General features: G+C 48.7%; 1 protein-coding gene across 1 annotated transcript in view; it reads right to left on the bottom strand.

Annotated features, from left to right (window-relative positions):
• The window catches only part of TRPM8 (transient receptor potential cation channel subfamily M member 8), a gene marked incomplete at both ends in the record, with an annotated part of 88,004 nt that overhangs the window by 20,869 nt on the left and 44,412 nt on the right, over nt 1-22,723 (bottom strand). The window contains 8 exons of the mRNA XM_082841216.1: nt 3,372-3,549; nt 6,127-6,298; nt 7,394-7,535; nt 9,185-9,276; nt 15,777-15,993; nt 16,880-16,992; nt 19,435-19,580; nt 21,400-21,529. Of these exons, the coding sequence (XP_082697342.1) occupies nt 3,372-3,549; nt 6,127-6,298; nt 7,394-7,535; nt 9,185-9,276; nt 15,777-15,993; nt 16,880-16,992; nt 19,435-19,580; nt 21,400-21,529 (1,190 nt within the window). The remainder of the gene's footprint in view (nt 1-3,371; nt 3,550-6,126; nt 6,299-7,393; nt 7,536-9,184; nt 9,277-15,776; nt 15,994-16,879; nt 16,993-19,434; nt 19,581-21,399; nt 21,530-22,723) is intronic.

The raw sequence follows: 22,723 nt of genomic DNA, 5'->3' as shown, positions 1-22,723 counted from the left end.
GGCTTGGAGTGAACCCGGAATATCCATCACAACCATCAGAAACAGTGTCCTGACGAGTCAGCTCAAGGATGGCGAGGGGGCTACTCCAGCTGCTCAGACCGGTATTAACAGATAAAGGGCCTCTGCCTTAGCCCACGATGAATCTAAGGATCCCCCAAGGGAAGGGGAGTTCCCCAGCGGTCACACTTACACACTGAATGAGGCAACAGCGGGGTGTGGCCCAATGGCTCGGGCCTCGCAGGGAACAGACTCAAGTTCAAGCCTCGAGTGCACGCAGGCAAGACGGACGGCAGTGCGGCCAGGGCCACAGACGCTGAGCTGCCCGACTTCCACTTCCTCAACCTGAGAATCGCAGGCCGGACTCCTGTCCCTCTCAGCTCCAAATTCTAGCATTTTATGATTGTCATGGGGATAATGAATTACAAACTGGCCTGGTCCTTAAGAATGGCTTTGGTGAACAGCTCACAGCACACAGACTCGGGAGAGCTCTAAGCACTCTGCTTCCTGAGATCTACTGAATTCGTGTAGCTCAAAGGCCATCGCATTGGGAGCTGTCGGCCCTTCTGTCTAATTTTTGTAGATATTATATTAATGGTCAGTTTTTACAGGGACTACCCAATGTTCGATGTACAGGTTGACAGGATAGGTTATCCCTATAAAATAGGACCCCAAATCATCTCATTCCCTCCCCACTCTTGCTTCGAGTTTGGGAATCGGTCCTCCCTTCTCTGCCCTCACGTGGATACACAACCACCCGTCTCTGCCACTTCTCTCTGCAAGCTCAGACTCGGGGACCTCTGGCAGCCTCTGACATGGTCCAGCTTCCCGTAAGCAGTATAGGCGTCTGGATTCCTGAGTCCTTCCCAGGCCCCACTTTAGGGGCGGTGATGGAGTTGGGGGTGGGGTGGGGTGCATATTCCCTCTTTAAGGCTGAGTGGGACAAAGGGCCACATGATCTCCATGACCCAGGCACCTGGCACAGAACCGATGTTATACATCTATGTGATGAACCCCTCACTGGTCTGACATTCACCATTGACACTACTTGGTGAATAACAGACCAGGAAGCTATTCCCCTAACTAAAACTGAAAAATGAACTAAAAGCAGAAAGAATCCTGTTCTTTTCATTCATGGAAAGGGCCAGGTGCTGAGACGGACACAATCTCCACTCTCCGGAGCTTACGGTCTGGAAGAAGAGGAAGCTACCACTGTGAAGGGGGCCCACGGGGTCTCTCTGCACAGTGGGGAGGGCACGAGGACCACTCGGGCGAAGGATGCTGCTGGACTCCCTAGAGGGCAAGAGGAACGGGGAGGAGACGGTCAAGGTAGAGTGGGTAATGCCGACAGAGGGGTGACATTTGCAGAAGTGTCAGGCACGACAGATCACCCTGTTTAGGGATGGACAGGTGGGATGCCTGTCAGGGACAGGTAGCAGGGGTGAAGCCTGAAGGTGTTTTCAAAGCCCAGGTCGATGGCCTTGGAGGAAGCTGAGGAGGCTGAAATTTACCTTGAACACTATGGGGAAATACTGAAATCCTTCCAGAATTTTAAGCAGAGAAGTGACATTTTAGAAACACCACTATGGCCACAGTGTAGAAGCTGGTATAGAGGAGGACGTCGCTGTACATCTGAAGACCAGATGACCACTCATGGCTCAGCCCCTTGGATGCATGATGTCCCCAAAGGCACGTGTCCCCCCACCCAGCCTCACTCAACGGGAGGCCACTGACCGACAAAGAAAGATGACCCTCGTCTACAATCCTGGTGCCCCTCAGGACTCTATATGTCAACTATCTTCTGATTCTTTTTTTCTAAATTATGGAAGTAATATATGATCATTGTGTTGAGTGAAATATACACTTGCCTTTAAAAAATTTCTTGTTTTTTACTGTCAGAAAATAAGATTTTGCCATAAATATAAGGCTGCACTGTGCTTCTTATATTTAACAAAATGTCATCCTTCCAAGTCAATAAACATAAATCTCAGCTCTTCTTTTTAAGGGCTGCATAATGTTCCATGGTATGGATACGACACGCTTTGCTTTACCATCCCTTTATTGATAGGCATCAAACAATGATCTAATAAATGTTTTTTGCCTCGATATCTTCAGGAAAGATTCCCAGACATGAAGGAGTTGGGCCAAAGGTTTGCATATTTTTTAATAGCTATTTTCAGATCACTTTCCCAAAAGTGGGAGACAATTCACATTCCCAGAGCAGTGCCCATTTCCCAGCATCATCTCCAGCACTTCTTATGATGTCTCTTCACCTGATGGATCCTAAACCAACACCTCGTTGTTGGTTTCAGCTGACCTTTCCCACCCATGAGGTTGAGCCCCTTCCCCTACAGTTAGTGGCCATTTGAATTTCTCTGAATTGCATTCCTCTGCCCATTTTCTACTGGCTCATCTTTCTCTCACCGATTTGCAGGAGCTCTTTCTACAGTAAGAATGAGAAGCCTTTGTTCACCTTAGGCAAACATTGCCCCCAGTCTATCATTTATCACATGACTTCATCTGAGGTATCCTGTTTAACGAAATTAAATGTGTTTTTCTTGTCCTTCACAGTTTCTCAGTTTCTGGTTTCAACTATGGTTTTTCTTTCACTCCAAAGTTTAACAAGTAATTTTTTTTAATTTGTATTTTGTTTCTAAACTGCTTGCCTGTCTATGCCAGGATTCATGTACCCAGAATAACCTCACATCAACAGCATAAAATTAAGGTACCACCAACTGTACCCACCACATGGGGTTCTTTGAAACGCTCCTAAGAAAGACAAAGGGGCAAGATAAACATGATTTTCTAAATGGATTACAGAGAATGGCCAAAAGCAAAAAAAATGTGTCCGTCGCCATCGTGTTCTCACGCCCACCTCATTAGACATGAGCCCCAAAGGACGGTCGCTCTCCTGACTCTGCTCTCTTGATTTGTACTTAAACTAAATATTTTAAAGCAGCAGCTAACTAAAAGCTGAGTCCCTTAAGCCCTAGAATCCATCCCACGGAGTCCACGGAAAATGAGAACCTGGGAGCCGAGCTGAGCCACAGTCATTGCCAGGCCAGCATCTCGGCGCTCCGGGGAGGTTGCTAAATGGACACTAGACGTGCAGTCCGAACCTGCTGGAGGGGGTTACAGGCACCTGTCTTTGGGGTCCAAAAACTTACGTTACAGCTTATAGGACTCGCTGTATCTTAATATAGTCCCTTCAAGACCTCTCCCCGCCCCAGACCACCAATCGCCTATCAGAAGACCTCTATCATAAGCTCCTCGAGGGTGGACCTCTGCTGCCTCACTCCCGATTCCCCCAGCCCCGCCTGGCACGGGGCCCGGCCTGGCGCGGACCCCCCGCTGGCGCGTGACCAAGCACGTACCCGAACATGGCGACCAGCAGGTTGACCAGCAGGATGTTGGTGGAGAGCATGTAGATGCACACCAGGGGGATGGTGACCCACTCGGGGAAGCGGGGCAAGCCGTGCTCGTCCAGCTCCACGCACAGGGGCTTGGACTCATTCCCCGTGAAGGTGCAGTGGGAGAAGTCGTACGTGGTACCTGAGGATGCAACAGCAGACGGGCGATGTGAGGACCCTCTGGAGGGGGCAGCGCTAAGGCAGCACAAAGGTGTGATGCTCGTGCAACGTGCTGGGCATTGTTCCAAGGCACTCTGTCGTGGGTAAGCCTCAGAATCAGGCGTTCAGCTACTCACTAAGCATTTATTGACTGAATAACAGTGCATTGAAATAATGCCATTTGCAGCAATAGGGATGGACCTAGAGATTGTCATACTGAGTGAAGTAAGTTAAAAAGAGAAAGACAAATATCATATGATATTGCTTATATGTGGAACCAAAAAATAATGGTACAAATGAACTTATTTACAAAACAGAAATAAAGTCACAGAGGTAGAAAACAAATTTATGGTTACCCGGGGGAAATGGGGGGATACCTTAGGACTGACATATACACACTACTATATATAAAATAGTTAACTAATAAGGACCTACTGTATAGCACAGAGAACTCTACTCAATACTATGTAATGGCCAATCTAAAAAAGAGTGAACGTACGTATAACTGATTTACTTTACTGTACACCTGAAACTAACACAACATTGTACATCAACTAGACTTCAATAAAAAATTTTTAAGTATTTATTGAGCAGCTACTATGAGCCAGGACTTCACTAGGATGGAAGATAAAAAGGAAGGCAAGGTAAACATGGTCTTTGCCCTCAGGGAGCTTCCAACCTCTTTGGAAGAATAGGCAGATGATTGATCACACAAGTTCAACATTTCAGCCCCTGAGAAGTGCTAAGAAGGACACGTACAGTGTGCTCCGTGGGCACAAACTGAGGCACCTCATCTGAGAACGGTTCCACAGGAAGGAAGCGTCTCTGAACTGAGGACAGAAGGATGAGTAGGAGCCAGCTAAATGAATGGGGAGAGATGGGGTGCCCAGAGCATCTGGAGAGGGAACAGCACGTGCAAAGGCCCTGTGGTAGGGGGACTGGAAAGGTCTGTTGAAATGAGAGAACAGGATGTGCAGTTAGCATGTTAACATTTTTATCTTTATACTAAAAGCAACGGATAGCCGTTAGACTGCTTGACGCAGAGGTGTGACACATCAGATTCTCTTTATTCAAGGATCCCTCTGGCTGCAGCACAGATCGCAAGGAGCCAGAGGGAGACGTGAGGAGGTTCTGCCTAAGAGCCACGTGGGAAGGGGATGAGGATGGCTTAGGGTAGTGGTGGTGGGGATGGTAAAAAGTGGCTGGATTTCAAAGACATTTAGGTGATAAAATCAACAAAACTAGCTGATGAACTGGAGGTGGGGGAGGAAGTCATAGGAGGCGTCAAGGACGTGACATCAAGGCTTCTGCTTTGCACATCCGTGCGACCAGTGATGACAGATCCTATAACGGGGACTTGCAGAAGGTCTGAGTCTGGAAGGGAGGATGGAGAGGTGAGTCTGGGAATCTCAGAGAAGGCAATGGATGTGAGTGTCTGGCCCTCTGGGAGTCGCTCCGGGCTACAGACCTTCATCCGAGCGTGTGAGTTTGAGTTTAGTCCTGCCAGTCGGTGAGACGCCCGGCAGAAAAGTCGGTGCTACACCCATTTTTACCTGCAATGGAGCTGAGAGGCAGAGACGCCAAGCTGCGTCCCAGGGCACACAGCACACACGTGGCTGGACCAGGATTTGAACCCCACCTGCCACTGGCTCTTTAGGTTAGTTACTGTGAGCTGTCCCTCACAGGACTAAAACCACGGACACGTAAGGTTGCCGTGAGGACAACACACACTCCCTTTTATGTAAAATGGTAAGTACAGTGTGCAGACGGGAAATCATAACAACAAGGTGCCTTCCCATCGATGCACGGAAAAGAGCTGTTTCTAAGGTCTTGGAAGAGGCTGCAGCAAAAGAGGCCAGAAGGACCACACGAGGCCACGGAGCTAATTGAGGAAACACCAAGGAGCTGAAAAACAAGAGCACAGGGCCAGGCAAACATCGGGGTGGGTTTCCCGTGGCAGGCAGAACATGACAAGCTCAGGCTACTGTCAGCATCACAGAGATGCTTTAGACAGTTTATCCAAAACGCACACCAGTTTGCACATGCCCGACACTTTCCTTATGTCAACTGGGTGTGGCCAAATCCATGCCATCTCTGCCACCATTAACCTGCCTCCGAAAGATAGCTGGCAGAAGGCTAATGCTGGAAGTTTAAATTCCAGGTTGCAGTGCAAAATTTTTCAATATTGCACTTTTGGAAATAAATGAGCACCCCGTCACTGTTGTATAGGACAGACTCGCAACACTCGTTTCTAAACCAGTGAGGCTCCTTGCTTTCATCGGCCACGTTGCTGTTGGAAATATGAGAAACACTCTTTTTAAAAAGGTTTAAAAATTGCAGGCTGAAATGTTGGGAACAAGCTTACAAGGTGGACGTAAGATCCTGCTCAGGAGAAAGAAATGGCTTTGAGGGTTAGCGTCCCCTGCCTGGTGTTGGCCAGATCCCAGCCGCCTCTGCTCCTAAGACAGTCCCCAGGGTCAGAGTGGGGCGCCTCAGAGGCTGCTTCTAGAAGCATCTGCCACCTCCCAGCTGTCCCCCGCCCAGGCCACATCAGGCTTACTGTCCACGTCGCTGGGCACTTGGCCGAACATGGCCAGGTAGGGCTCATAGATGACCGAGCGGAAGATCCACCTCCAGCGATGCTCATTCTGCCTGAGGATCCCTTGCCTGGCCACGCCGAAGGCCACCATCCACACGGCAAAGAGGAACAGGAAGAAGAACACGTCTATCAGCTGCATGGGAGGACACGAGAGTGGAGTCAGGACTGCACCAGGGCGGCTTGTCCCCTCCACTGACCACGGAGAAGGACAGAGGCTCTGGGACCCTGGAACCTAAGGTGCCCAGCATTTGATCACTGATTTTTAAAAATGGCCATCATCACCCTTGGGTCTCGGGGCATCTCCTTCCCGGCACTAAGACTGACGGATGCATCTTTCCTTGCAGGTCCCCAAACCAGCGCAGCAGCAGAGACTTTCTGAATGAGACCAGCCTGGGAGCAGAAGAGGGATCCAACTCTGAACCCCCCTCCTCCTCTCCAGCTCACGTTCTGCAGACCCCTAAGCTATTGCCTTAGTTTTTTTTTCTTAAGGAAAATAAAAGTTCTCCTTTTTAGACAAGAAGGCACCGTTTTATCTTTCTTAATGTTTTGCACACATAGCATGACTTCATGGTGACTTGATGCCCCAGATATGCTTTGAATTAAAACCACAAACTCAAGAAGCTCAGCATTGGAAAGGAACCTCCAGATGAGCTCATCCAAATGCCCATCTGATTTAAAGACAGAAACACGGGAGGTTTGGGTCACGTGGAAAACAAGCTGAGAGAAGCAACATCGTCAGTGTGTATCTTTCTGTTATTTGTCCCCATGGAACGGGGCTGGTAGTGCTTTCCCGAAGTCTGTATCGCATGGTTGTAAGATTAAAGTTCCAGTCCACGCTATGCTTCTAGCTCACTGCATGTCTCCAGACAAACATATTAACCTTCTTGAACCTGACTGTCCACATCTGTAAAATGGGTATAAAAGTCCCTCTCCCGCCTAGGCTCCTAGTGAGTTGTTAAGACTCAAGTGAAAGCACTTGGAAACATGTAAAATCTAGAGATCTTTCTTAGCAACGCACTGAGTCACACTGTTTGCTCCTAACAGCCATCTTTTGTTAAATTATAACCTGGAAGAGGGGTCCCTGATGAAAACACATCAAGAAAGTAAACCCTACTGATTGTGAAATGCAGCCATCACTCTGTGCACAAAATCCTCCTCTCAACAACGAAAGGAACGCTGGATGCAGTTACAAGAAGGACAACTAACTACAAATATTCTTCATTCTTACCATCCTCTGCAACATTATAATCTTGGGTCCTAAATTCCTGCTGACCGTGAAAATGTGAATCAACCTGAGCGTGAATATAATGTAATCCAGGCAAAAAATCACTCGTCCGGAGTACAGCGAGGTTTTGTTAGAAGGGTAAAGCCTGTGGAAAGAAGAGGAAAGAAGCTGTGAGATGCTGACAAAAGATTTCAAAGTTTCGCTTTTTATCATTTTTATTTATTTCTGGATTGTATTTGCTAATTTTTTTAAATTTTATTGAAGTACAGTTGATTTACAATCAAAGTTTTGCTTTTAAAAATAACCAAACGTGAAGAAACAGCCAAAAGCCTGGGAACTGAGAGTAAGTGGAAATAGACCAGGGACATCACCGGCCCATCAGCCACTGAAAACCAAAGGCCACGTCTACTGCCCTCGTGGACTCCAGGAGAGGCAGGACACTTTAGTCCTTCATCCCAAATACTCCTGCAGGACCCAGTCCCGGCATCGCTAACTTCCTGGCTCACGGGCCTCTACGATGACCCCGGCCACTTGGGACTTGACCCTGCCAGGTTCCCCCCAGTGAAACTTACCTCGTTTGCACCAGATCATCTGATTAGCTAACCACCTGCTGGCGCGTTCATTGAAAGCCATATGTGCTTTCTAACTGGAATGCTCTAGCAATCACATCCAACCGTGATTCAAATGCTGGGCCTTTGAAAGAGACCTACTGTGTAGCACAGGAAACTCTGCTCAATGTTATGTGGCAGCCTGGATGGGAGGGGAGTCTGGGGGAGAATGGATACATGTATATGTATGGCTACGTCGGTCTGCTGGGCGCCTGAAACTATCACAACATTGTTAATCGGCTCTACTCCAATATAAAATAAAAAACTTAAAAAAATAATGCTGGGCCTTTAACCCAAGCAGACAGGGAGGGTTTTTTTGGAGGAGGAAATTGAGCTCTTACCCCGTTCATACTGTAGAGCGAGCACTCACTGTAAAGCATCTCGTTCTGGGGAGGTGTGAATATTAATGGTCAGGCTTCTCTGCTCCAATAGACCACGAGCTTCACCTTGAAGCTATTTGGGAAAGGCGGGCCGGAAAGGAGCATGGCTGGACAAGGTGGGCCAAGGTTTGTATGCACCCCAATTTCCCTATCACCGGGCGTCATGTTGCTTTTTGCCTTCAACCGTACTTTTCAACTGGTTTCTCTAATCCTCAGGGATTGAGGAACTCTTGTAGCTGGGAGGGCAGTCTCCAGAACCAACATTTAAGTTGAAGTTAAGTGTATGTTAGAAGATTGTGTGGCCCCAAACGAAAACACTGTGTTATATTTAACACCCTCATCATTCTCTCCTCGATTTCTAATTCTCTCCCCAAATTCTATAAGCACAAAGAGAAAAACCATGAAGAACCCTTTTTCAATTACAGATCACCAGGAGGGGGGAAGAGAGGAGACCCAGCTTTATGCCAACCAAGCTGTGTCTCTAAGAGGCAGAGACAATGGGCGTTTGTAATAATCTCTAAATGGGGGCGGGGAGGGCACATGGCAACAGGGCAGCCCCAGCCTGGCTCAGCCTCGGGCCATGTGATGGGAAGAACCGGCACCGTTGCAGTAAGAAAACATTTTTTAAAAGGAATAGCAGCCTCTTTTCTGAATGGAATTCCAGAGATAGGCTATATTCATAAAATAACGGGACCATAGTTCATCCTCTCTCTCTTATCTTGGGCTTGAAACGTCTTTCCTCCGCCTTTCCACCCAAGAGAATCCCAAAACACCTGAAACTTGAAAACGTGGTGAGGACTACTTACCGAAATACGATCCCTGCTATGAAATAAAAGAGCCCAAGCGTATCCATGATGTTCCACAGGTCAGTAAAATAATTCACCCCATTCATGTACCACTGCAGCACAGAGAGGGACAGAGAGAGGACACAGCAGCTTGGAAACATCAACGGCTTCCGGATTTATTCTTGCTCACAAATTTCTTTCCATATCCTTTTTGAGCCCATGATGCGCCAAGTACGCCCTGCAACTGCCCTGTGCTGTTCCAGGGGGATTGGAAAGTAGGTTGCATGCTTGCTGTGCTGTTATTCATGTGTTGATAACAAAGTCAAGATAAAAAGACTCGTGGATCCCAACTGTTTTTAAAGAGAAACCTGCAGAGAGTGAGTACAACCTGTGTGGGCAAAGGTGGAATGCCCCTCCCCATGGCTGCCACGTACAGTGGTGTAGGCTGTGCACTGCACAACTCTAGAGGGTGTTATCCATACTGCCGTCATCACAGATTTGTGTGTTTACTGTAAAAATTTTCTGGCACATGGCAATAAAGCATCTTATTAAAGAAACTTTTTAAAAAGTTTTAAAAACTTTTTTGCACACAGGTGCTATGTGTGGCAGCTAGGAGGACAGATGTGGTCACAGAAATGACCGACAGGAAGAGTGTGCCACAAATCAAGAGTGATCCTTCCATCATGATTTGTATATATCGGTCATGATTTCTCAGAAGAAAGCATGTCAGGAAAACACTGAAAGAGGGATAAGATTAACCATTAGAAGGCTGCATCTGGACAGCCTCTCTGGCAATGCATACGTTGGATTTGAGGGATTCCAGGGTGGTCATCTAACCCTTTCATTCATCCATCCACTCAAAACATATTTACTGAGAATCCACGGGATTGCAAACACCTGTGCTGGGCTCCTGGGACACAGAGACATCACCGGATTGGGGGTGATGTCGACACTCAAGGAATCTACCGGCCCACGGCAAAGACAGACGTTAAACATGTTTAAAATGAAACGTGATAAGGGTCGGAGGGGAGGTAAGATAAAAAGTCCAAGTGAGCTCAGATAAGGAAACCACCAGACTTGTGCACGGCAGGAAAACAACAGCAAAGATGTGTCATCAAAGGAACGTGCACTTTTCAAATCTACTAAATGAACCACCAACATGGGTCCACCTGCTATTAAGATATCTTACTTCCTATTCTGCACCTGAAACCAAGGCCTAAGATAAAGCAGCAAAGGAACTTGCCCTTAGGCAGAAAGCCAGCAAGTGATGGGTCTTAGGGCTCTGAAATGTGGTTTCCTCTCTCCAGTATCACCCTGCTTCTTTAGAACCCCCCCCACACACACACACACAGAGATCCCACCATCTTAGACTTGGATTTAAGAAACATCATCGGTTTCTCAACAAGTATTTCTTTTCACTCATTTATAAATGCAAACAGCAACTTTAGTGGACAAAGGGGTGAGGGTGTTATGAAATCAAGTACCAAGGAAATATTAAAATCCCCCAGGTGTGAGCAGCCCAATTTGACCATGTTCTCCTGTGGGATGGGTGAACGCCTGGGCTCAGAAATCCAGTCAGGATTCCTAACTGTCCATTTGGGTGGTCCCAGTGAAACTGATCACCACCCACCAAGAGCCATTTGCAAGATGAGGGTAGTTGGGACAAGCTCTACCTGCCACCTGCTTCCCTCTTTGAAACCCTGGCCTGAGAGGCAGGTAGGCACAGGGCAACAGGGCAGCCCCAGCCTGGCTCAGCCTCGGGCCACATGACAGGAAGAACCATAAGTAGAGCCAGTCTGAGGTTGGGAAGCACGGTTGCAGTAAGAAGACATTTTAAAAAAGGAATAGCCGCCTCTTTTCTGGATGGAATGCCAGCGATTGGCTATATTCATAAAATACCGGGAGCGTATCTCATCCTATCTCTCAGGATTTGGGGATTCAAGGGCCTCAAGACTGAACGTGCTCTCCATGAAGGGCCGCTGGGACTTACCTCACTTTAAATAAACATTCACAGTCTGTTTAATAGACCTAAGAGCTATTTAGCAACTATGTTTGCACTTATTGATTGCCTTGGTGAAAAATTCCAATTAACATAGCAACCTCTGTCTCCTGGGCAAGGGGACACAGGGAGACACTGACAAGCATGCATTTGACACCCAGACACTATCTGAAGCAGGTAACATCCTGCCTGGTTTTGCTTTTTGCTAACAAATGTGAATTAGGTTAATTAAGACAGTACCAGGCCGGCAGAGCTGATTGAGGAAACCAACCACAATGAAGGATTCCAAAGGCCTGCGTCTGCAGACCCGAAAGGGAAACAGCGACCCCAAGTGTCAGAGTCCTGTAATGACAGGAATCAGCAAGGCTGTGCTGTGGAGATGGGGCTCACAGACCACACAGGCAGAGCTGCTCCCTGCCAGCAGGGGTGGCCTTGACTCCACGCTCCTGACCTTAAGCACAGGCACGTCCCTCACCATCGCCTTAATATGCAGGACTGCTGAATTCAAACTGCCCCTGACGCAGACGTACAGAATGGACTTGAGGACACGGGGAGGGGGAAGGGGAAGCTGGGACGAAGTGAGAGTGGCATGGACATATATACACTACCAAACGTAAAATAGATAGCTAGTGGGAAGCAGCCGCATAGCACAGGGAGATCAGCTCTGTGCTTTGTGTCCACCTAGACGGGTGGGATAGGGAGGGTGGGAGGGAGACACAAGAGGGAGGAGATATGGGGATATATGTATATGTATAGCTGACTCGCTTTGTTATACAGCAGCAACTAACACACCACTGTAAAGCAATTATACCCCAATAAAGATGTTAAAAAACACTGCCCCTTCAAAAATAACTTTTACAAAGAAACACAGGACACACTTGGACAAAGCTACACATCGCTAATACCATCCATTATGAAGGCAGAACAGCTGGGACTCAGCCAGACCCTGTGGGCACCACATCAGGCCTGGGGAGTAACTGGGAAGCACATCAGAAACCCAGAACCTCCCCGAGGTTCCTGCCCACCGTCTGCCCCCACTCAGTGTCCCTGCTCTGTGTCTCTCCTGAGCAAAGCTCCACACACTCCACCTGCCGGGGGCCCCTCTCCGTGCAAAAATGCACCTGTCCTGAGTCTCCTTCCCGCATGACCCGAATAAGGGATGAGCAGTTAAATGTATACGCGAATCTGAAGGGAGATGCTTGTGACGTCAGGACTCCAAATTTTACAATCCCAAGTCCTCTAGGCCAACCTCCCCTCAACTCAAGACTCGCTCATTCAGTGCTACTGGCGGCGCTCACCTCCTCTCCCTGAAAGCTCCCAGAAAAGACCCTGCCGGTCATCGCCAGCTGGTAGAAGGTCCATGAGGACAGAGATATCTGCCTGTTTGGTGCATCGCTGTATCCCCAGGGTCTAAGACACTGCTTGTGGTAGGTGCTCAATAAATATTGGTTGAAAGAAAGACTGTGTGAATGAAGTGCTTGGCTTAAGCCGGGATGACTCTCCCTGCATCCTCCTTCCGGGCCAAGCTCTGCCCCTAGAGCAACCCAGGATAAGTCGTCTCTCTAGACCTCATGCTCCTTTAGATTCCTGGAGGACACAAACGACATTTGGACTCTGTGACTTTCATGCAGCCGGGAGGCAGGGTCGGGAACGGGACGAGGAGAGAAATGCTGGGAGCGTGAGTGAGGGGCAGCCAGCAGCAGGAAAAGAACTTTCCTTTTTACCAACCATTCCAAGAAGCTGCCAACAGCACCCTCTGCTCAAAAGGGTACGTCTGAGCCCCCCCCGCCAGCTTCCTCCCCACGTGCCCAGTGCTGGCTTCACGGTTCCCCCCTCACTCTCGGTCACAGCACATCTCTGGGGTTGAATCAGGAAGACCCCGCCTTGTCAATCCGGTTTTTAAAAAAAGATACACGCACTTGCCAGAAACGTGACAACGCCCGCTCCTGTGCTAGGCCCCGAGGATCAAATGTGAATAAGAAACAAACATCTGCGTGAAGTCATTTCCATGCCACCCAATTCTGGGCAAGAGCAGAGTATGTGTGAGGAGCTGGAACGCCCCAGTGAAGCTGGTGCCGGACGAGAGGGGCAAGGCTTGCAGGTAGGACACCCCGTCCTCTTGCTCCCCTCGGTAACTTCATGGTTATATGTAGGTCAAGTCATTATGCTGTATACCTTGAAAGTATACAGTGCTATATGTCAATAATATCTCAATAAGCTGAAAAAAATAACCACTTGCAGTAGGAAACATGCCCATTTAAGGATGGGGAACCAGAAGGTCAAAGAAATTAAGTAAGTTACTACCATGCTATTTGCAATTCCTGCTGGTTTCTCTCTCTCTCTCTCTCTCTCTTTCTCTCTCTCTCCATTTATTTGTGCTCATGACTTATTTGCCCCACTGGGCCTCCCCGTCCACAGAGGATGAGAGGTCTGCTGGTCTCTCAAACAGGATGAGATGCAGGGCTTTCCCCCCGCAGTCAGACAAACCCCTCCAAACTCACCCTTTCATCCTCTCCTCTGCAAAAGCCAAACTTTCTCTTTCATGTGCCTTTGAAAGGTGGTCAACCACGCCCGGGAGCACAGCAAAGGAAGGGAGTCAGGGCCCCAGCACCCGACTGGTCTAGGAGGGAACACGTGCGACCCCGTGCAGCGCCAGCTCCTGTGACAACGTAACTCGGGAGCTTCCTAATTTAAAAGCTCTTGGTTAACTTTCTCACAATGGCCAGGGCCCATTCCCGTTTTAAATGCTGACTCTCCTTCCATCTTTCTCTGCTTCTCTCCAGGAGGATATTTTCACACCCTGGCTGCTGATACACAGAAGTCAAAAAAAAAAGAGAGAGAACTAGCAAGTAAAACAAGGCCTCTGAGACTATATGGAAGGGGCTGTGAGTTGAACCTCCAGATTCATGCATTGAAGTCCTACCCCCCAGCACCTCAGGATGTGACCTTGTTTGGAAGTAGGGTCCTTGCAGATGTAATTAGTTAAGATGAGGTCATACTGGAGCAGGATGGGCCCCTGATCCAATGTGATTAGTGTCCTTATGACAAGGGGAGATTTGGACAGAGACATGCACACAGGGAGCATTTGGTGTGAGCATGAGGTCAGGGATTGAGCAATGCATCTACAGCCAAGGGACAGCAGAGATGGCCAGCAAATCTCCAGAAACTGGGGACGGGCCTGGAACAGGTTCTCCCTCACATCCTCAGAAGGAACCAACCTTGCCCACAGCTTGATCTCAGACTTCTGGCTTTCAGAACAATGAGATGATGAACTTGTGTTGTTTAAGCCGCCCAGCGGGTGGTGCTTCATCATGGCAGCCCTAGCCCTAGTGAGCTAATACAGAAGTGCCCTGGACTGAACTGTGACCACTTGAGCCAATGCCTGGGGCACCCATGGGGCTGATCTGAAGTCATAGAAACCCTCTGCACGTCAGCAGGACCAGGTCCTGGGGGAGATTTGCTGGTAGACAGAAAGCCTGATAATCTTGCATGCTCAACACACTTCTACCTGTACTCCATCTCCAGCCTGCGTCTGCACCTCCCACCTACTAGGCAAGCAAAGGCAGATCCAGGGCACTGGTACCAGGACTCCTGCCACCCCTTGTGCCCATGGCAGACACTTCTAATTCATTAAGATGTTCTCCTGCTGAAAATAGAGGCTCAGAATCTTTCTCAACCCAGGGCTCCTAGAAGCCACCAAAAAAAAAAAAAAAAAAAAGAATCTATTAGAGTTAGCATGATAGTCAAAACAATTTAGGAATCCTATTCCAGGCAGCAACTCTGTGGGGTCCAGAACAGCATCCTTTGCCCCTCCAAATATCTGGTATCACTTGGCACAGTACCTTGTACACTGTGAGCACCTAGGCCATACATGTTGAATGGATATGTTTTGCGGTTTGGGCTCATATGGGACAAGAGTGACAGCAACAGCAGTTCTCAAATATTTTGTAAACTACCATCTTAAAAGGATTTTCTGGGATGACTTTTCGTGATGGTTTAGGGACAGCACTGACCTCCACCATCAACATTTATTCATTCAACAATTATTAACTGAGCACCTGCTACGTGCCAGGCCTGGGCTAAGTTCAGATTAAGGGTGGGAAGAGGATGCCAAACAATGCAGATCCCAAGAAACTAGAGAAAACACCATGAATAAATGACAGGAACTCCCTGAAATTCACAAGGACGAATATGAATTTCTGACATTGTCAATCTGACATGCTGGGCATTGAGATGCTCTTAGCTGGAAAGTCCTTCCAATTCCCCTGCCACTCATGGTGCTGCCTACCCCAGTGACAGTAATGACAGGATCACAAATGGCTCCTGATGATGGGAGTGGGTTTAAAAGTCCAAGGTCAACCTGCTCTTTGAACACATTCCCGAGTAATTCATCTCCACCAATTGACGTTAATTAGAGAGCAAAGCTTGGGCTTGGGGCTAGGAGATCTCACGGAAGAGCGTCTTCATGTTCATGGGTGGCCACCAAATGAGAACATTTATTTGGGGGAAATAATGACTTTGGAACTTGAGGAGCAACTTCTGCTCCCCTTTGGCATTAGGAAGATGCCGCTCACTGAAGAAAGGAGGGGGGGCCCCACGTCAGGGCTGACCTACCTGTCTCACTTCATCACAGAACAGGACAAAGACCAGCGCATAGAGGACCAGCTCCGGGGGTTGTGGCACAGGGTGGAAATCCATGAGCAGCACGTAGGCAAAGAGCAGGAGGAAGGCGATATAGAAGACCACGTTCCAGGAGAAGACCACAAACGGGGAGGTGAAGAAGGCCACGTAGTACCACAGGAGCTTCCTGTGTTTGTCAAGGGGCTTCTTCCTGGACCGAGGAGGGACAGCACTGTCACCATCCTGGCCAACATCACTGCACGGGCTACACCTCTCCTCTGAACACCGATGAACATAGACCCACAGCTGGGCCAGGGACAGGTGGTGTCCAAATTGGGCTCTAAGTTTGACCCAGCCAAAATTCAGCCTCGGCATTTCATGCTTAATAGATCCAAATTCTGCCTCAGATATTGAAGACATGAGCCCACTTCTACCTCTTTGAAATCAAACCTGGGGGAAACCCACGGAGATCCCAGACCTAAAGTGCAGGGACTAGAGTGAACATTGTGATTTCCAGGCCTTATGATCCTTTGCACAAGAGCACACACACACAGATGCTTGTACACACACACAGATACATGTACACACACACAGATGCATGTACACACACACAGATGCTTGTACACACACACAGATGCATGTACACACACACAGATGCTTGTACACACACACAGATGCATGTACACACACACAGATACATGCACACACACAGATGCATGTACACACACAGATACATGCACACAGATACATGTACACACACAGATGCTTGTACACACACACAGATGCTTATACACACACACAGATGCATGTACACACACAGATACATGCACACAGATACATGTACACACACAGATGCTTGTACACACACACAGATGCTTATACACACACAGATACATGTACACACACAGATGCATGCACACAGATACATGTACACACACAGATGCTTGTACACACACAGATACATGTACACACACAGATACATGCATACAGATACATGTACACACACAGATGCATGTACACACACACACAGATGCTTGTATACACACAGATGTATGTATACACACACTCACACACGATTATGTGCCTTGGTTTCATACCTAAATGATACAAAGCCACAGCCCACCAAGGGTATAATAAACAGACACAGGATAATCTTCCAGTTCTTGGTGTCTCGGGAAATCTCTCCGTACCATTGCTTGGAAAGAAAATTCTACAGGAAACAGAGACAAAGGACACAGGTCCTTATTAATGCAATGACATGCTGGATGGTGTGCGACCTTTCTTCCCAGCCCTCAAACCTCTCCAAATAAATAACTCTCTGCATTGAGATCTTTATTCTTTTATATTAGTTACCTGGATTTTAAGGGGCTATGATTCAACCATATAAAATTCTGTTTGATTTTCAGTCCTTTTCTATGTTGGGTTCTGTGAACTTTAAAACAGAGGTTGTATGAGACCAAATTCACTAAACCTATGAATTTTAACCAACTCTAATTCTTACTGTGTACGTTTAAACAAGCACCTCTGTAGCTCCTTTTCCCTGAAAGATCACAAATTCACACGACATCCAGTGCTACCTGCGGGGCCCCAAGGATTCATTTCTGGAGGCAGATAGGTGACACCTGTCAGGACACTGAAAGGAAGTCGGCAAGAGAGAGACCACTGGTGTCTCAACACCCATTTGAGCTAAAAAGGCATGGAAAAGCTTTCCCCAGAACGTATCAGCCCCTGAAAGGTGGAACAGGGCCTCCCACAAAGGCAGGAATTAGAAATTCGTTTTGTCTCTGACAACAGCACTGAAAGTCAACACAGAAGGGGTGGGCATAGGCTGGGTCACACGGAAGGACCCCGCCGCTCTCAGAAAAGATCGTATCGGGTATCTCCTGGTGATCTGGTGGTTAGGACTCCACACTTTCACTACCAAGGGCCTGGGTTCGATCCTTGGTCAGGGAACTAGGATCCCACAAGCTGCACAGCATGGCCAAAAAAAACCCCCACAAGAACAAAAATATCATGCCAATCAGAAGGGACTGGTGTGTCTCCGTGGCAGAGCAGGGTGGACCTGAGGCCTTCCCAGCACTGTCTGGAGGGCTGGGACCCGGGGGCCCCATCCATACCCCGGCGCATCCCTCCAGGAGAGGACGGCTCCTCCCGAGAGCCCTGCCCCGCTCTACCTGGGCTTCTGGGGCCGGGCGTGTAGTTGGCTCTTGAGGGGCAGCCCCCAGGGAACCGCAAACTGCAGTTGGTGGGTAGGTGCTCAGATGGGCACCACTGGGGCAGGCAGCATGAAGCCCCCAGAAGGCACCTTCTCCTTAGCATACCTGTGTCTGCTTCCTTCCCTTCTCCTCCCAGCCTCTCGGCCTCCACTCCCCTCACGCACCTCCTGGACTCACGTCCAGCATAAACTACTTGCAGTCAAATCCTTGTCTGGCGGTCTGCTTCTGCGGGGCACTCCGAGACAAGTAAGGTCCCAACCCTTCCAGGGTGATGAGCCCACCAGGCCATCACCAAACGGCACCATGAGGCCCTCGGTCACAGAAAGCTCCCGCACTAGCTCGGCTTCCATGGCCACCAGCGACATCTGACCCCACACGTCAGCCTGCCCAGAGCAACCACACTCCCTGGTCCCACGGGCCGGGCAGGGAGACTTTCCATAAACATCGCTGAACCGGCATCTGGTGGAAACCGTCGGGCCTGGTGAACTTGGACGGGAGCATGAGTCAACCTCCCCAAAGCTCTGGGACACCTGCAAGAAGGGGTCTGGGGGCTAAGAAGCTGTGAGCAGAGCCATGAGCAGAGCGAGGCAGCCGTGGCAGCCGGCTGGGTCTCCCAGGCAACCCTGACCCCAGCACTGGCCTCCCTCCAGCCCACTACGACACAGAGGCTACACCAGAACAACAGCAAGGCTCCCTGTGTGTCCCTTGTCATCCATGACGACACTCACTGAATCCACTTGGCTGCAGTAGCAAACGGATTCTTTTGTAAACACTGTGCCAGTTACTGGCTGCATGGTATAATGGAAAGTCCGTAAGGCGGGCAACCATCATGGGATCAAATCCCAGCCCTGCCACTTCCTAGCAACCTGGGGAACATTCCAGAACCTCTCCGAGCTCCTGAGTCCTCCTCAGTAAAATGGGATGATGTCGAACCGCACACGTGCTGTGAAGATGAAGCGTGGTCGCGTGTACCAGGGCTACGCAGACGAGTGTCAGTCCTTCCATCTCTCCCCCATCTTCCTCCCCTTCACACCAGACCCCTCCAGCTGGGATGGTGGGTGGAAAAAATCTCCCCTCCGAAACCTGAGATACCAGGTGCAAACTGCTGTTAATGTAATTTGGGGCAGGAAACGTCTACACTGGCTGAACCCACTTCATACTAGTTTCTCTGCTGCCATTACTACTAGTAATAGTTCTAAGAGTAATAGCTACCGTAAAGGGCTGGCCCCACTCACATATTATCTCATTGAATCCTCACAGCAACCCTTCCTTTACCCCCTAGTATGCCCACTTTACAGATAAGGAAACTAAGGCTCAGAGAGTTCATGTAACCTGGCCCATCCCTACACCTAGTTAGAGATACACTGGATCCAGAGACCCAGCTGATGGAAAGGCCCATTTCTGGGCATGATGTTCGGTGACTGCATGTTGCTTACCTGGACCCCGGGCTGAGCGATGAAATGCTGGTCCGTGGCCTCCACCGCCAGCTCCAAACAGCTGCTTCCACCCCAGGCTTCACAGGAATAGACCAGGAGCTGTTCTGCCAAGTCTTCGTCGCTGCTGTAACACTCCGTGAACAGCTCTAAGTGACATTGTCCCCAGAGAGAGGGAAATGGGAGGCAGGGCTGGCCAGTACACAGAACTTCCCCCCACCCCGGGCCCACCAGCCAAGCCCTGACTTCCATGAAAGCCTGGCTGTGAGCATCCTGGATTATAAAAGGCAAAGAGAACACCAGTACAATATAATTCTCTACTGAACAAAGGGACCTTCTTTGGGCACCCCGCACACAGCACAGTGCCTCCTGGCGGCAGGTGTCCAGAAATGCCCACTGAATTGAGCTGCAGTGAACATGAGGAATGCCCTCTTTGGTGGGTTCAGCCACGGGGGAGGGGAGCCAGACCCTGAGCCCCCTCCATCTCATTTACCTCTGTGCTTTTTTGGTGAGGTTCTTTGCGGTTAAGGCACAGTGCAAAAAAAAAAAAAAGCCAAAATGACGTAATAAAAATCACTGGCCCAGGGCTTCCCTGGTGGCGCAGTGGTTAAGAAGCCTCCTGCCAGTGCAGAGGACAAGGATTTGAGCCCTGTTCCGGGAAGATCCCACATGCCGCGGAGCAACTAGGCCTGTGTGCCACAATTACTGAGCCTGCACGCCTAGAGCCCATGAGCCACAACTACTGAAGCCCATGTGCTACAACTACTGAGCCCATGTGCCTAGAGCCTGTGCTCCGCAGCAAGAGAAGCCACCGCAATGAGAAGCCCACACACCGCAACGAAGTGTAGCCCCCGCTCGCCGCAACTAGAGAAAGCCCACGCACAGCAACGAAGACCCAACGCAGCCAAAAATAAAATAAATAAAAATTAAAAAAAAAAAAACTTAAAAAAAACCCAACAACACTGGCCTACTGCATTGAGGGTGTGCTTATATTTTGAGACCTTATGACAAACAGATTGGTGTGTAGCTCCTCAGAGAAAATCCTTTAAAAGTCGAAATGCTCGGAGCCATTGCCCAGCTGAAGTCAATCCAAAAACAATGTAATACCTTGAAATTTTTAATATAGTAGAAGAAATAATCAGACACCTTTTCCCAACACAGAGAGGCTAAATGCATGAACATTTCTTCATTAGATCAGACAACAGACAAACACGCCTGCATTTTGCAACGTGCCACCTTGCAAACTGAAAACTCCCCAGTGGAAAGAAGAAAACTGAGCCGGCCTAAAATTCTCTGTTGCTGCGAGGCAACTGGTCCTGGATTTCTCACAGTCCCGCGGGGTCCGGGCCCTCTGAGCAGGGGCGATGGCAAGCCGTGTCAAGGGCAGGTGAACAGCGAACAGAGGACAGATGTTTCAGGAGTGTCACACTCAGCGGGGCCTCTGCCCTCTTCTGTTCCAGGTGATGAGAAACATCGCCCTGGAGGGGAGCTGGGCAGCTCGCCTGTTGTCTTGGGTTATAGAAGCTCTGAGCCTCCTAAGTTTGTGGAGATGTGGGACCACCAACACCAGCCCTTATTCACGTGACCTCGTGGGGAATCGAGGCATGGGGACCAACCCAAGATGCCACTCTGGCTGCTGCCTTTGCCATTAGTAGCAAACCATCTGTGTCCCTAACCCAGGGGTCTGGGGTCTTCTGTCAGTATATGTATAGGAAGCTGGCAGGCTAACCTGCTAGCTTGCACATCAGGTAAAACCTCACACGTGTCAAGGTTTCTGAATAGCATCCCCAAAACAAAACACCCCAAGGCTTCCCTATGGTGCTGAGTTACTTAGACCTGGCCTGGGTGTGGCCCTGGGCAGCTGTGGGATGAGAGAGCCTATATTTCACCACCTTCATTCTTGGAAAAGTCAGTAAATGCCACGCGGTGTGGCTGTGCCGGCCACGGCTCCCGTTCCCAGAGGCTTACCCACTGCTCGGGTCTCGTACTCGTTTGCCAATTCCTCGGACTCCCCTGCAGCATTGATGTCATTCTTCACCTTGGCCAGAGTCTTCAGAAGCTTGCTGGCTCCCAGGGCTGCCAGAGTACAGCCCCTGGTCTTCCAGAGGGGTGAGAATGTCACAGTTAATTCGTAAGCCCTTGCAGTCGAGTCAACATCAAAGTCAGGCAAGCACAGATTGATGGCAAAAGCAGGAAGTGGTAAAAATCTGAACTGTTCATAATGATTCCCAGTAAAATTTGCAATGTGCACCAAGAGTCTTGAACCTGAATATACTCACAGTCTTGAACATGGAATTAACATACAAAAAAAAATCAAGATAAATGCATCACTAATTATTAGAAAAATGCAAATCAAAACTACCATGAGGTATCACCTCACACCAGTCAGAATGGCCATCTCCAAAAAATCTACAAATCATAAATGCTGGAGAGGGTGTGGAGAAAAGGGAACCCTCTTGCACTGTTGGTGGGAATGTAAATTGATACAGCCACTATGGAGAACAGTATGGAGGTTCCTTAACAAACTAAAAATAGAATTACCATATGACACAGAAATCTCACTACTGGGCATATACCCTGAGAAAACCATAATTCAAAAGGATACATGTACCCCAATGTTCATTGCAGCACTATTTACAATAGCCAGGACATGGAAACAACCTAAATGTCCAATGATAGATGAATGGATAAAGAAGATGGGGTACATATATACAATGGAATATTACTCAGCCATAAAAAGGAACGAAACTGGATCACTTGTAGAGATGTGGATGGACCTATAGAGTCGGTCATACAGAGTGATGTAAGCCAGAAAGAAAAAAACAAATATTGTACATGCATATATGTGGAATCTAGAAAAAACGGTACAGATGAACCTATTTGTAGGGCAGGAATAGGGACATAGACGTAGAGAACAGACATGTGGACACAGGGGTGGGACGGGAGGGTGGGACAAATTGGGAGATTAGGTTTGACATAAATACACTACCATGTGTAAAATAGATAGCTAGTGGGAACCTGCTGTATAGCACTGGGAGCTCAGCTCAGTGCTCTGTGATGACCTAGATGGGGGGGAAGGCGGGGAAGGGGGGGGAGGGAGGTCTAAGAGGGAGGGGATATAGGTATGCATATAGCTGATTCACTTCATTGTACAGCAGAAACTAACACAATATTGTAAAGCAATTATACTCCAATAAAAAAACAAGACAAATGCAGGAGAAGCTGATAGTTAGACGTGGCAATGGGAAGCCTGATGACCCACCATCATGCTGTAACAGCTCAGAGGGGGAAA

Source organism: Leucopleurus acutus, assembly GCF_964270905.1.
Source record: "Leucopleurus acutus genome assembly, chromosome: 6".
Classification (NCBI taxonomy): domain Eukaryota; kingdom Metazoa; phylum Chordata; class Mammalia; order Artiodactyla; family Delphinidae; genus Leucopleurus; species Leucopleurus acutus.
This window is presented reverse-complemented; position numbering and strand designations above follow the sequence as displayed.